The following is a 15,961-nucleotide window of genomic DNA, read 5'->3' on the forward strand; positions in this document are numbered from 1 at the left end:
AGCAACATATGTTGTCATCCAAGCAACGTTATCATGGACTCCCCTGCTTATTTCAGCAAAACAATGCCAAGTCACATCTTACAATAGCGTGGCTTCGTAGTAAAAGAGTGGGGGTACTTTCCCTGGCCCGTCTGCAGTCAAGACATGTCTCCCATCGAAAATGTGTGGCGCATTATAAAGCGTAAAATACGACAGCGGAGACCCCGGACTGTTGAACGACTGAAGCTCTACATAAAACAATAATGGGAAAGAATTCCACTTTCAAAGCTTCAACAATTACTTTCCTCAGTTCCCAAAAGTTTATTGAGTGTTGTTAAATGAAAAGGTGATGTACTTTGGCACGTGTTGCAGCCATTGGCAAAAAAAAATAAAGTTTATGAGTTTGAACATCAAATATGAAAAGGATTTGCAAATCATTGTATTCCGTTTATATTCACATCTAACACAATTTCCCAACTCGTATGGAAACGGGGTTTGTACGACTGACAACTACAAAAGTTTTAAGGAATAAATACACTGGAAAACTCACAATCTCACCAATTATATATTTCTAATTTCAAGTCAAAATATCTAAACAAACTTACAAATCAATCCACTGAAGAGTAATTTTTAGGCATTTTTAGATCTTCTGAGGAAAAATAAACTACTTTCGAGCATTACAAGTTTTTTAGAAGACATGTAACTTCCCAATACTAGTATGTGTAGCTAATCATAAGTAATAATTGCAAATTTCAAGATCACTTTTAATTTTTTAAACATTAGATATAATGTCTTATTTCAAGAAATCCTACCAAGATAATTTTGAGTTGTTCCATTGGCATATTATTTTGCTCATTACAAGAAAAAAATAACTTGTTTTTATTTTTTTCTCCTCTTTTTAATAAGAGCATTTTTCCCAGCGTAATAGTAATGTAGAGCATTTACCTTGGTATAATTCTACAATATCTGATTTTCTGTCAAACACGCCATTGGCAGCTTTTCCATATTTTCATGTATGCTGTTTAGCTATTATTTTAACATTATTGGCTGGCGTTAGACTCCTACTGCTCCAAGATGGTGCAGACCAGCAGTGTGCGCTCATATTGCTTCGCCAAATTGGCAACGCGCTTTTTCATTTTTTTTTTATGATTTCTTGCTCATTCAATGTATATCATCCACTTATTTTTGTCAGCACAGTCCCTCACATTCACTAACTTCCTTCCCGTGCTTGGAAAAACAAAGTTATGTCGATCTCCAGCTGTAATGGAGGAGATGCTCGTTACTCCAATTTTTGCTTGCAACTTAAAGGGGACATATAATGATTTATTTCTACATCTGAAACATTTTCTTGTGGTCAAAAAAAATTTCTATAATTTTACAGACCATCTTCAAGCCACTTTCTGACCGTTAGTTACAAACCCCGTTTCCATGTGAGTTGGGAAATTGTGTTAGATGTAAATATAAACGGAATACAATGATTTGCAAATTATTTTCAACCCATATTCAGTTGAATGCACTACAAAGACAAGATATTTGATGTTTAAACTCATAAACTTTATTTATTTTTTTGCCAATAATAATTAACTTAGAATTTCATGGCTGCAACACGTGGCAAAGTAGTTGGGAAAGGGCATGTTCACCACTGTGTTACATCACCTTTTCTTTATTAACACTCAATAAATGTTTGGGAACTGAGGAAACTAATTGTTGAAGCTTTGAAAGTGGAATTCTTTCCCATTCTTGTTTTATGTAGAGCTTCAGTCGTTCAACAGTCCGGGGTCTCCGCTGTAGTATTTTACGCTTCATAATGCGCCACACATTTTTGATGGGAGACAGGTGTGGACTGCAGGCGGGCCAGGAAAGTACCCGCACTCTTTTTTTACAAAGCCACGCCGTTGTAACACGTGCTGAATGTGGCTTGGCATTGTCTTGCTGAAATAAGCAGGGGCATCCATGAAAAAGACGGCGCTTAGATGGCAGCATATGTTGTTCCAAAACCTGTATGTACCTTTCAGCATTAATGGTGCCTTCACAGATGTGTAAGTTACCCATGCCTTGGGCACTATTGCACCCCCATACCATCACAGATGCTAGCTTTTGAACTTTGCGTCGATAACAATCTGGATGGTTCGCTTCCCCTTTGGTCCGGATGACACGATGTCGAATATTTCCCCAAAAAATTTGAAATGGAGACTCGACTCGTCAGACCACAGAAAACTTTTCAACTTTCCATCAGTCCATCTTAGATCATCTCGGGCCCAGAGAAGCCGGCGGCGTTTCTGGATGTTCCTGATAAATGGCTTTCGCTTTGCATACTAGAGCTTTAATTTGCACTTACAGATGTACTGACAAACTATATTTAGTGACAGTGGTTTTCTGAAGTGTATCTGAGCCCATGTGGGGATATCCTATAGAGATTGATGTCGGTTTTTGATACAGTGCCGAAAGTCACGGTCATTCAATGTTGGTTTCCGGCCATGCCGCTTACGTGGAGTGATTTCTCCAGATTCTCGGAACCTTTTGATGATATTATGGACCGTAGATGTTGAAATCCCTAAATTTCTTGCAATTGCACTTTAAGAAACGTTGTTCTTAAACTGTTTGACTATTTGCTCGCGCAGTTGTGGACAAAGGGGTGTACCTCGCCCCATTCTTTCTTGTGAAAGACTGAGCATTTTTTGGGAAGCTGTTTTTATACCCAATCATGGCACCCACCTGTTCCCAATTAGCCTGCACACCTGTGGGATGTTCCAATTAAGTGTTTGATGAGCATTCCTCAACTTTATCAGTATTTATTGCCACCTGTCCCAACTTCTTTGTCACGTGTTGCTGGCATCAAATTCTAATGTTAAGGATTCTTTGCAAAAAAAAAAATTTATCAGTGTGAACATCAAATATGTTGTCTTTGTAGCATATTCAACTGAATATGGGTTGAAAATGATTTGCAAATCATTGTATTCCGTTTATATTTACATCTAACACAATTTACCAACTCATATGGAAACGGGGTTTTGTAGTTTCAGTTTATTTCAAACATGCATACAAAACAATTACAATGTATTGCAGCACATATTTCCAGTCGTTTCATTACTGCACATCCGAAAAAGAGTAGGAAGAAGCAGAGCTTATATAATTCTACCCCTTTTCATATCATAGCAGTTTTATTCCATTTATTTTTTGTCTGTTTGTAACAGAACAGTGCATAAATAAATGAGTATATACATTATTTTACAATAAGTAAGTAAACAAATATTAGATACATAAATATGTAACATATAAACATAACAATAATTTAAGTGTCCAAAAATAAATATTTAACCAATTTATGGTTTACAGCATGAATGAGATTTTTTTTAAGGTTCAAGATGTTTATTATAATTAATCTTTTTTGTACTTTGAGACACTCATAGTTTGAACAGTTTCTTAAACTGAATCATGTCTGTGCTTTGTTTGAATTCTTTGCGTAATTAATTTAAAAAATTAATTACACATATTGTACTGATATGCTAAAGGCCTTAAGTGTTGTACATGCATACACATGTTTTAAATTCGGTTTTCCTCTAAGGTTATTTTTCTCCTCTTTTGTTGAGAAGACTTGATTTTACATTCTTGGGTAGAAAGTTACAGTTTGCTTTGTACATAATTTTAACTGTTTGGAAATGCACCAAGTCATTGAATTTCAGTATTTTTAATTCAATTGATAAAGAGTTTGTATGTTCTATACATCCAACATTGTGTTATTTTAATTGATCTATTTCGTAACACTGTTAGTGAATGAAGTGCACATTTGTAGTTGTTTCCCCATGTCTCTACAAAATAACTCAGATATGGTAACACTAGCGAGCAGTAGAGAATATGGAGGGATCTTTGGTCCAAAAGATATCTTGCTTTATTCATTATTGATGTGTTTCTTGCTACTTTATGTTGTATATTTTTTACATGAGATTTCCAGTTCATTTTATTAACTATTATTACTCCCAAAAATGGGTTTTCCTTTACCCTTTCAATATATACTCCGTCTATTTTATGTTTTTCATCACATACACCTTTACTCTTCCTCAGTTCTTGTTGGTTTTGTTGATATAATTTACTTCATATTCTTCCGATCAAAATCCGCTTCTTTTTTAGTGCCTTGATTGCTAATATCTTGTTGTTTGGCCATAAGCTGTTGTCTCAATGCTGCCTTCTCCTCTCTCAAGCTCTCCAAATCAATGTTGTCTGTCTCCTTTTTTCATGTTCTCCACAACATTGCTGTTGTCACAATGGTTGTTGTCTTGCTGCTTCATATCCAACTCTTGGCGCAATGTTGCATTCTCCTCTTTCAGCTTCTCCATCTCCTGTCTTAATGCTGTGTTGTCTTCACTGAGAATCTTCATTTCTTAAATTCAAATTTCTGTCATATCCTCACAATATTATTTTCTTTCTCTGACAATCAGTTCTTGGAGATTTTCAACATCTTTCTATACACCATTGATGTAGTGGATTGAATTACATTTTTTAAGCAGTTTTCTCGAGTGACTCAAAGCGCTTTACATAGTGAAACCCATTATCTAAGTTACCTTAAAACAAGTGTGGGTGGCACTGGGAGCAGGTGGGTAAAGTATCTTGCCCAAGGACAAAACGGCATTGGAAGCGGGGATCGAACTTGGAACCCTCAAGTTGCTGGCATGGCCCCCCTACAACCGAACCACACCTCCTGTATTACCTATTCTTGTAGATTTCCGACATCCTTTTGTACACCCTTGATAATCTGTTAATGGAGATTGTTGCATTGTACCTCATTGACATTGTTTTGTAGATAGATAGATAGATAGATAGTACTTTATGGATTTCTTCAGGAAAATTAAAATTCCAGCAGCAGTGTACAGAGTTGAGATCAATTTAAAAAAAAAATTAAAAAGTAAATAACGGGGGTTTAAATGGAAATAAAATAGAGAAATATTACAATAAGAATAAAAAATAAAAAGCAACAATGGGAATAAAAATATAACAGTAAAATAAGAATATAACAAGACAAAGTAGGCAGTAGTGACCATCTTATGAAAACGTATTGCACTGTTATTGTTTTGCATCCCCTGTCATCCTAGTACCCCCCACCCCAGAGAGGAGTTGTACAGTCTAATGGCGTGTGGGACAAAGGAGTTTTTGAGTCTATTAGTCCTGCACTTGGGATGAAGCAGTCTAGCACTGAACAGGCTCCTCTGGCTACTGATAACGCTATGCAGAGGGTGACTGGCATCATCCAGGATGCTCACTAGCTTGTCCGAAGTCCTGTTCTCTGCCACCGTCACCAGTGAGTCCAGTTTCATTCCGATTGTAGAACCGGCCCGCCTGATCAGTTTCTCCAGTCTGGAGCTGTCCTTCTTAGATGTACTGCCCCCCAGCACACTACCATGTAGAACAGAACACTGGGAACCACAGACTGGTAGTACATCCACAGGAGTTTTCTACAAATGTTAAAAGAGTGCAGTCTCCTGAGGAAGTACAGCATGCTCTGTCCTTTCTTGTACTGGTGGTCCGAGTTAACAGTCCAGTCCAGCTTATTGTCCACCCAAACCCCGAGGTACTTAAATGAGTCCACGGTCTGTACCTCAACTCCCTCGATGAAAATAGGTTGTGACCGTGGACTCGACCTCCCAAAGTCAATGACCAGCTCCTTGGTCTTTGACGGATTGAGCTGCAGGAGGTTCGTGTGGCACCAGACAACAAAGTCCCTCACCAGGTTCCGAAACTCCTCCTCTCTGCCGTCCCTGATGCACCCGACGATGGCTGTGTCCTAAGAGGCTGTGTAGAGTTCTTATTACCACTTTTAAGTCCAGTTTCAATGCTGTAGTGCTCTGCTGAGTTTGTCTTATTGGGCTCATGGTTGCTCTTCAGCGAAGTGAAGCCGTTGGAGTTGTTAGCCTCTGCGGAAAGTGGCGCAACTAATGTGTTTTTTCACATACCTTGCACAAACCAGAGCTGTGACAGCCTTTCTTGCATATCATTTGTGTGGTCAGCAACGCTTAAAATACACTATATGGCCTCCCATCCAAATGATCAGAATCAGGTGTCGTAATTACTTGGCCAGGTCACAGGTGTATAAAATCAAGCACTAAGGCACGGAGACTGTTTCAACAAACATTTGTGAAAGAATGTGCCGCTCTCATGAGCTCAGTGATTTCCAGCGTGAAACTGTCATAGGATGCCACCTGTGCAACAAATCCAGTTGTGACGTTTCCTCGCTCCTAAATATTCCAAAGTCAACTGTCAGCTTTATTATAAGAAAATGGAAGAGTTTGGGAACAACAGCAACTCAACCACAAAGTGGTAGGCCCCGTAAACTGACAGAGGGGGGTTAGCAGATGCTGAAGCGCATAGTGCAAAGAGGTCGCCGACTTTCTGCACAGTCAGTTGCTACAGAGGTCCAAACTTCATGTAACCTTCCAATTAGCCCACGTACAGTACGCAGAGAGCTTCATGGAATGGGTTTCCATGGCCGAACAGCGGCATCTAAGCCATATATCACCAAGTCCAATGCAAAGCGTCGGATGCAGTGGTGTAGAGCATGTCGCCACTGTACTCTAGAGCAGTGGAGATGCGTTCTCTGGAGTAATGAATCACGATTTTCCCTCTGGCTATCTGATGGACGAGTCTGGGTTTGGAGGTTGCCAGAAGAATGGTACATTGTGCCGAGTGTGAGATTTGGTGGGGGAGGGATTATGGTTTGGGGTTGTTTTTCAGGAGTTTGGCTTGGCCCCTTAGTTCCAGTGAAACCAACTTTGAATGCTCCAGGATACCAAAACATTTTGGACAATTCCATGCTCCCAGCCTTGTGGGAACAGTTTGGAGCGGGCCCCTTCCTCTTTCAACATGACTGTGCACCAGTGCACAAAGCAAGGTCCATAAAGACATGGATGACAAAGTCTGGTGTGGATGATTTTGACTGTCCTGCACAGAGTCCTGACATGAACCCGATAGAACACATTTGGGATGAATTAGAATGGAGGTTGATAGCTAGGCCTTCTTGACCAACATGCACCAATGCACCTTTGGAAAAATGGTCAAAAATGCCTGTAAACACACTACGCAACCTTGTGGACAGCCTTCCCAGAAGAATTGAAGCTGTAATAGCTGCAAAAGTGGGACCGACAGCATATTGAACCCTATGGGTTAGGAATGGGATGGCATTTCAAGTTCATATGTGAGTCAAGGCAAGTGGCCAAACACTTTTACATACACTTTTAGTGTATTCAATATAATATAAAATATGTGTATAATATATCTCTTCAGAATGCACCATTTTGTGGGCAGTCTTAACAGCATCAAGGGTTGGAATTGGGGGTTAAATGACCAAAATAATTCCCAGGTGCGGCCATCGCTGCTACTCACTGCTCTGCTCTCCTCACCTCCCAGGGTGTGAGGGTGATGGGTCAAATGCAGAGGATAATCTCACCACACCTAGTATGTGTGTGACAAAAAAAAAAAGAAAGAGAAAGATTTACATGCTTCTACTTCGACTTGTGTCTTCTCCCCGTCAGCCATGTTTTACATTTAAGTATTTTCATATCGAGTCTACTGACAGATATGTGAGAACTATACGCTACTTTTTATCAGAAATGGCCACAGCACAGGCTTTAACATGCATGTACATGTATGATGAGCCTGTCTGTCCCACAACAAAACGATATGGAAAAAGAAGGAACTTACTGACTTCGGACCACAATGGTGTACTTGTCAAAGCTCTTCGGGTAAAACTCTTCCATGTATTCTGAAATCCACTGACGTCACATATAGTTCAACGTCACAAGTCAGGGCAAATCTAAAACGGCTTGTTTGGAACAAGACAAAGTTGCCTTCATGATTTGAATTCACATTTTTGTTTCTTATGGGTATGCTCAATCCACAGAAACAAGTGCCAACCGCCAAGAAACAATCAGCCAAAGTATTTTAAAATACTCCTAGGTTGAGATAATCTTAAATTGAGGTATCCTTGTAACTTATTTTCAGTTGAAAGATTTGCACCATCTAAAAAGATTCATTAACTTTCCAGAAAAATTGTTACGACAATAATTTATTACTTACAGTGTATATTCTTACTTTTCTGCCGTTTCTTTTCAAGATGGTGGTCCTTCTATTATAGTGATTCATCAAAATGCCAAAAAAGCAGGACATCCTCTTATGTGAAGGATTTGTAAAGTGCAGTGAAAAGTAATGTTATCCAAAAGCGCGGTAGAACGCAAATGTTTTTTTTTCTGTATTTCAAAGTACATTCTTACCCACAACTATTTTTATAAAGTACAACCTCTTGGGTGTTCGATTTTCAAAGTTCCATTCTATTATTCTGCAGCCACAGCTTAGATACACGTGCCGAAATATCTTTGAAGTGGTGTAAGACTGCACTAAGCAGATTTTTTAGACAGCTTTTGTTTTGGATATCTGCTGTTTATGCACTGAAAAATGTGTAACTTTACTCTGCCTGTTCTTGTACTTCAGGTTTAAGAGTAGACTGCGCAGACGATAAACAAATACCTGGCAACATAATCAGTGTTCCTCAAGAGGTCTACAGACAAGGCTGTGTTCTTGACATAGACAAGGGTTTGGCGGTAAGCCTTTTGAACAAGGTTTTCTACTGTTGTACCAAATAACTCAGGTAATTGCATCTTTCGGTCTTTTTTTCCAGGGAGCAAATGAAATTGGTTATCCAGTTGTCATCAAGGCCTCTGAGGGTGGAGGGGGAAAAGGTATCAGAAAAGTAGAATGTGCTGATGACTTTCCAAGCTCCTTTAGGCAGGTTTGTGATTTCTTCACTTATGTCCATTCTGTGTAGTCCATCTCCACTTCCGCAGTCAAGGTGACTACTCTAAAACATTTTGCAGTCTGTTTTATGACAAACATAAACGTTTGGCGCAGGTTCAGACAGAAGTACCCGGCTCGCCTATTTTCATCATGCAGCTGGCCCAGCATGCAAGGCACCTTGAGGTTCAGATACTGGCTGATGAATATGGGAACGCCATCTCTCTGTTTGGCAGAGATTGCTCCATCCAAAGGAGGCACCAGAAGATCATAGAGGAAGCTCCTGCAACCATAGCTGCACTATCGACATTTGAGCAGATGGAGCAGGTCTGTTACTTAATGTATAATTTCGCTCCAACTAATATTACCTGCTTGATTTGAGAGATGGCATCTTATTTCTTGCCCCCGACACAGTATGCCGTAAGACTAGCAAAGATGGTGGGCTATGTCAGTGCTGGGACTGTGGAATATCTTTTCTCCGAGGATGGAAGCTTCCATTTTTTGGAGTTGAACCCTCGTCTGCAGGTGGAACACCCTTGTACAGAAATGATTGGCGATGTAAACCTTCCAGCTGCCCAGCTTCAGGTAAAACTCCCCCCACTGGCCGAAGAAAAACAGATGAGACACATTATAAGTGAACTTCGATTTACCATCTTAATTGGTTCTTGAAGAGGGTTCATAAATAGAACTGTATGTATATTGAAGCAAATTTTACCATAAGAAACAACATTAAAAATGGGATCCGGCCTCGACAAAGTCCATTTTTTAGGAAAAGTTTATACACTTTGAACACAATATAAAACGAACGAACATAACAAAAGGGTTATAGATCAACTGTATATTGATTATTTAAGCCAAAATAACAACTAGATTAACTGTTCTCCTAATATGCGTCACTGGCCTGTGGTGCACAGAGCAATCAAAGTTTGAAATTACAAAACTCCTTAACTTTAAGAGCCAGGTCGCTGCAATTATTAGTTATAAAAAATTAAATTGACTTTACTATGTCTATTACTTTTGTTTGCGTGCAGCAAAAGGGAGGGAGCAGGGCAGTGTCGACAATGCTATGGATACTTCCGGAATGTTTCAAACCACCCATCGCATGTCCGTTACTTTTTTTGGACTTATATTGAGCTAGTAAAGTTAGAAACATGCCGTAAAAAGGCTAAAAAAATCATTTAAAAAGCACACAAAGTAGCACACTTAGCTAACAACAGTACTGTGCTCTGCTGACTGAATGAGCACCTGAGATCGATCAGTCCGCCGACAATTGCTGCGCTGCTGGGCACAAAATGGCTGTGTGCGAGACATCCAAAGGTGTATGAAACGTTCGTACACGGAGACGAGGTTCCTAGACCAAAGCATATTTTGATTGGGTGGGTCTGTAGTTCGTATAATGAGAGTTTCGGAAATCGAGATTCCACTGTATAAAAGTATTGAGACATTTTAATGTACTGGAAGCAAAATGGAATGGGGTTGTTCTTCCTTTTAAATATATGGCATATTGCACTCTTGGGAATATTTTTTAGAAATTTGGTCTATTCATTTACAAGAATAGTCATATTAGTATGAATATTTGGAAGCATATAATTGACTAAAATGCCTCTGACAGCTGTAGACTACAAATAGACCATTTTTTATAGGCTGGTCTACAAACAGACCAGCCTCTGATTGATAACTTAATTCAGGTGTCTTAATGCTTATTAGCTATATAGTGTATCTTCTACAGGTTGGAGGTAAACAACAACAACAATAATTTTTACATATGGTGTTGTCTCCCACAGATTGCCATGGGAATCCCCCTTTACAGGATTAAAGACATCCGTATGCTCTATGGAGATACTCCATGGGGTGACACCATTATTAACTTTGAGACTCCAGAATGCCCGCCAAGTCCAAGAGGCCATGTCATAGCAGCCAGAATCACCAGTGAAAACCCTGATGAGGTAAAACTGCATCTCATTAGTTGTCATATCATCCTATTCATTTTCTGTAGTAATAATAATAATAATAATAACAAGGTGTTTTTGCAACCAGGGCTTCAAACCCAGCTCAGGCACCGTGCAGGAGCTGAACTTCCGCAGTAGTAAAAATGTCTGGGGTTACTTCAGTGTCGGAGCAACTGGCGGTCTGCATGAATTTGCTGATTCACAGTTTGGTCACTGTTTTTCCTGGGGCGAGAACCGAGAAGAAGCAATTTCGTAAGTCTCTTTTTGGTTTAGAAATACTTTAGCCCCTCAAACACTCTGTTGCTTTTGTTTGAATTTCATTATTTTATTAAACTCCCAAAAAAATACTACTAATTAAAGACTGGTTCTACAAAGAAAATATCTCAAAATATGCCCTTTCTCAAACAAAGCCTGTATTCCTCTATTATATTTCACATGCCATTAAGACATTAATGCACACAGGACCTTCTCAGTTGCTGTCCTTTGCATACTATGTTATGTTCCTTTTTTAATATGGACTGACACCAAGGTTGCTATGTGGTGCAGGAACATGGTGGTAGCTATGAAGGAGTTGTCAATCAGAGGTGACTTCAGGACCACAGTTGAATACCTCATTAAGCTGCTAGAAACAGAGAGCTTTCGAAACAACGACATTGACACAGGCTGGCTGGATCACCTCATTTCGGAGAAAGTGCAGGTAAAAAAAAATTTAGATATTGATACTGTATCAACACCAAGAAACTCTTCAGAATGAACAGGCTATTTTACCTTCATGCAGGCGGAGAGACCAGACACGATGTTGGGGATTGTCTGTGGGGCTTTGCATGTAGCTGATGCAAGCTTCAGGAAGAGCATGTCTGATTTTCTGCATTCTCTGGAAAGGTCAGTACAAAATAATCAGTTGTTTTTAAAATAAAAAATAAATTAGTAATGCACTAGATGGATGGTAAACAGTGTGCAGTTACAATATTTGTGGATGTAACAAAAGCATTTGACACAATTAATCATATTGTCATAATTAACACATTTGAACGATATGGCATCGAAGGATTGGTCTTAAACTGGGCAAGAAGCTACTTAACCAACACTAAGCAGTATGTGAAAAGCGCTAGAGATAGCGTGTGCCGTACCCCTTGGATCAACACTGGGACCAAAACGGTTCAAACTTTTAGGGGTGTCAAAAAATGTTTTTTTCATGTAACGAGTCTTCATCGATTCAAATCTCATGTAAAAAAATATACCCCAAAAGGTGGCAAAGGAAAAATTATACAATGAACAAAGCAAAATATGTTCTAGACCGAAAATCACTTCATATTCTCTACTGCTTGCTAGGGTTGCCAAATCTGAGTTGTTATTATTATTATAGTTATTTATTTCATACCCAGGGGATACATATCAAAACAGGAAGTGGACATAAGTGTAAGTAACTGCTATGAAGTGGAAACGGGGTCGAATTAGATAAAGTTTTCTTCGTCCTACTTGTTTTTCGGGCATTTTGTAAAGAGAAATGAAAAATATGTGATTTGTCATGTTGAAATTGCATAGATGTTGGAAATAAACTTCAACCAAACAACTTGCACGCTGTCTGTATAATTATGGTCTATCCAAAATCTTCCTCACCCACAGAGGCCAGGTTCTGCCAGCAGCCAGCCTTCTTAATTCTGTCAATGTGGAGCTCATCTATGAAGGAGTCAAATTCGGCTTGAAGGTATCTTTTATTCCCATTTTAAGCTAAACTTTGATTATTGTCATATTCCTTAAATCACATTTTTGGTCGCCTGCAGGTTGCTCGACAGTCCCCAACAACGTATGTCATTATAATGAATGGCTCCAACATTGAAATCGATGTCCATAGGTTGAGTGATGGTGGACTTCTGCTCTCCTACGATGGAAGCAGTCACACCACCTACATGAAGGAAGAGGTGGATAGGTAAGACTATTTTACTCATTAGAAACAAACACATTTTCTTATGCTACTTTATTCTGCAGCTACCGCATCACTGTTGGCAACAAGACATGCGTGTTTGAGAAAGAAAAGGATCCCACAGTGTTAAGATCTCCCTCTGCTGGTAAACTCCTGCAGTACATTGTTGACGATGGCGCTCACATATGCGCTGGAGAGACCTACGCAGAGATTGAGGTGCATTTGATGAGAGACACATTTTAATATCCGCAATGCAGTATTTTATTTGACCTCTTTTTGCTGTTGTGGACTCAGGTGATGAAGATGGTGATGACGCTGACTGTGCAGCAGTCAGGGCATGTACATTTTGTCAAAAGACCTGGTGCGGTTCTTCAGTCAGGCTGTGTGGTGGCACATATGGACCTGGATGACCCAAGCAGCATACATCGGGCAAGTTTCTCGGCATGAATGTACATCTTAATTGATTGTATAGGAATAGAATAAGAATGCAAGGTTTTTCTGTACTACTGGAGTTGTCATTTCTCAGATATACTATTGGAATTAGGGATGTCCCGGTGAACATTTTTGGCCTCCGATTACGATCCAATTTTAGGCTCGGATCCGATCTTATTTTGTGTGCTAATTTGATGAAAATAGATTAGGGTTTTTCTTATACATATTGTTGGGTGTTGTGGCCAATCAGCTACGTTTTAGTTTCATCTGACATCACACGGAGAAGATAAGACCTTCTGGAGGAAAGTTCTGTGGTCAGATGATACAAAAAATGAGCTGTTTGGTTACTATACCCAGCAATAGGTGTAGAGGAGAAAAGGTGAGGCCTTTAAGTTCAAGGAACACCAAACCTACCGTCAAGCATGGTGGTGGTGGTATTATGCTTTGGCCCTGTTTTGCTACCAATAGAACTGGTGCTTTACAGAGAGTAAAAGGGACAATGAAAGGAAGATTACCTCCAATTTTTTCAGAACAACCTAAAATCATCAGCCCGGAAGTTGGGTCTTGGGCGCAGTTGGGTGTTCCAACAGGACAATGACCCTAAACACACGTCAAAATCGGTAAAGGAATGGCTTAATCGGGCTAGAATAAAGGTTTTTAGAATGGCCTTCCCAAAATCCTGACTTAAACAATGCTGAAGAAAGAAGTCCATGTAGGAAAACTAACAAATTTAGCTGAACAGCACCAATTTTGTCAAGAGGAGTGGTCAAAAATTCAACCCGAAGCGTCTGGATGGCTACCAAAAGCGCCGTATTGCAGTGAAACTTGCCATGGGACATGTAACCAAATATTAATATTGCTGTATGTATACTTTTGACTCAGCAGATTTAGTCACATTTTCAGTAGACCCATAATTAATGAATAAAAGAACCAAACTTAATGAATGTTTTTGTGACCAACAAGTATGATGAGGTGGCGACTTGGTGGTAGAAAATAGATGTATGGATGGATGGAAGTATGTGCTCCAATCACTCTATCACAAAAAAAGAGTTGTAGACATTATTGGAAACTCAAGACAGCCATGACATTATGTTCTTCACAAGTGTATGTAAACTTTTGACCATGACTGTATAAATATTTGGGCTTTTCAACCAGTGGCTTGGGAATGACATCATAACGGCATCTAAGTTCAGTTCAAAACTTGGGAGACAAACATTTTTCCAGAAAATTCCTAAAAAACATAACAGTGCTCCTGTTGTATGGATGAACTTCGACCACTGTAATCAAATTGGCAGATACTTGCATTGACATGTTAACCTTGCTAGCAAACAGAAAACTGGGGTCCAAACTTGTGATTTACATAATTGAGGAGTTCTCAAGGCACCCCTTTAAGCCCTCTTCTTTTTGGCAGTTCCATATTGGTTTTGTAATGTTATTTATGTAACTTAATATATTTCTATAGCTTGTTGACTTTAGATGCAGTCAGTAGTCACTTGTTCATTTTCTTTAGTTATACTAGTAGTGATCCTCTAGGTTACATTATGTCCTCTCTTTTGCATCATTTGGGTTATTCAACTGGTGGCTTGTGAGTCCAGTTCAAAGAACTTGTAAGAGACTGACATTTTTGGCAGCTGATTCTTAAAAACAATAAAGTGCTCTCATATAGATCAGCAGTCCCTAACCACTGGTCCGGGGACCGGTACTGGTCTATGCCGCATTTGCTACTGGGCCGCAGAGAAACATTGAATAATTTTTAAATGACTGCATTTTTCTCTGACTTAACTTTAGCCTGTCCCCCTAGACACACCAATAAGCATGTTTATAGATGTACAATAAAACTCCTCATAGTAAGGTGCCATTTGCTATGTTTGTTATAACTTTGTGACATGATACAATGCACATTAATGAACATAATAAATATACATGTGACAGATTGTAGCCAAAGGCTGATTTCCATCTGCATCTTATTTCAAAGAAACAAGCCCAGGGCTCCCACTAATTCAGCATTATAGTGAGTCCTATTTTTCATGCACTTATTTTTGCTGTATTTTTATCTGGCCCAAGTGGAAAGCCCTGAAAATAATGACTACATTAAAGCGGTCCGTGGTGCAAAAAAGGTTAGGCACCACTGATATATACGATCATTGACTAGCTTTTCTGCAGACATTCCTTAAAACCAGTAAAGCGCTCCTTTAAGGCTGACAAAATAAATAGGCCATAATCAAATGTCCACTGCAGAGGATGCTGGTTCTCTGGAATAAACTGAAATAAGACTAATATTGACAGAAGAAGTTTGGCCCCCGGTCCATAGCGTTCAGGATATATGTGCCCCAAAACAATTAAGTTGAATATCCCTGAAATAATTATACAAGTGAAATGGTTTTATATCAAGTAACTAAAGTAAACACAATAACACATTTTTAAAAGGCTTATCTTAGAATACAATAGAATAGAATCTATCTTTATTGTCATTGTACAACAAAATTGCAAGCAAACTAATTTTGTGCAAATTCATAATAACACATACAAAACATAAGAACATGGTACTCAGATAAATAGATAAAAATACATAAAATACATAAAAATACCAAGCACACAGCTCACATGCACAGTCATTCCTTTTTATGGCTTGTGTTCAGCGACACTATTGCACACATGGTTATCTTGTTACATTTTGAATTTGTTATTGTTGTAACTCAAATGATATATTACATTTGTGTTATTGAATGCTACATACATATATTTGTAACACAACAAAGTTAACAGTGCACAATAACTAAACAAAAGCAAAAACTACTGTCAGGGTCAAATACCATGAGACATTATAAAGACACAGAAACAGAGAATAGAAGACAAACCAGTGAGTGATTTTCTCGTACGAGGAGAATAACTGGAGATAGTT

At 38.9% G+C, this 15,961-nt stretch overlaps 1 protein-coding gene across 4 annotated transcripts in view; it reads left to right on the plus strand.

Annotated features, from left to right (window-relative positions):
- Positions 1-15,961, plus strand: part of acacb (acetyl-CoA carboxylase beta) — a 63,142-nt gene that overhangs the window by 16,898 nt on the left and 30,283 nt on the right. For all 4 annotated transcript variants that reach the window (XM_061906500.1, XM_061906497.1, XM_061906498.1 and 1 more), the window contains exons 8-19: positions 8,455-8,564; positions 8,642-8,752; positions 8,872-9,081; positions 9,169-9,339; positions 10,539-10,700; positions 10,792-10,955; positions 11,250-11,400; positions 11,482-11,585; positions 12,330-12,411; positions 12,488-12,633; positions 12,693-12,843; positions 12,922-13,056. In XM_061906500.1, the coding sequence (XP_061762484.1) occupies positions 8,455-8,564; positions 8,642-8,752; positions 8,872-9,081; positions 9,169-9,339; positions 10,539-10,700; positions 10,792-10,955; positions 11,250-11,400; positions 11,482-11,585; positions 12,330-12,411; positions 12,488-12,633; positions 12,693-12,843; positions 12,922-13,056 (1,697 nt within the window). The remainder of the gene's footprint in view (positions 1-8,454; positions 8,565-8,641; positions 8,753-8,871; positions 9,082-9,168; positions 9,340-10,538; positions 10,701-10,791; positions 10,956-11,249; positions 11,401-11,481; positions 11,586-12,329; positions 12,412-12,487; positions 12,634-12,692; positions 12,844-12,921; positions 13,057-15,961) is intronic.

The sequence above is a fragment of the Nerophis ophidion genome, linkage group LG07 (genome assembly GCF_033978795.1).
Source record: "Nerophis ophidion isolate RoL-2023_Sa linkage group LG07, RoL_Noph_v1.0, whole genome shotgun sequence".
NCBI lineage: Eukaryota > Metazoa > Chordata > Actinopteri > Syngnathiformes > Syngnathidae > Nerophis > Nerophis ophidion.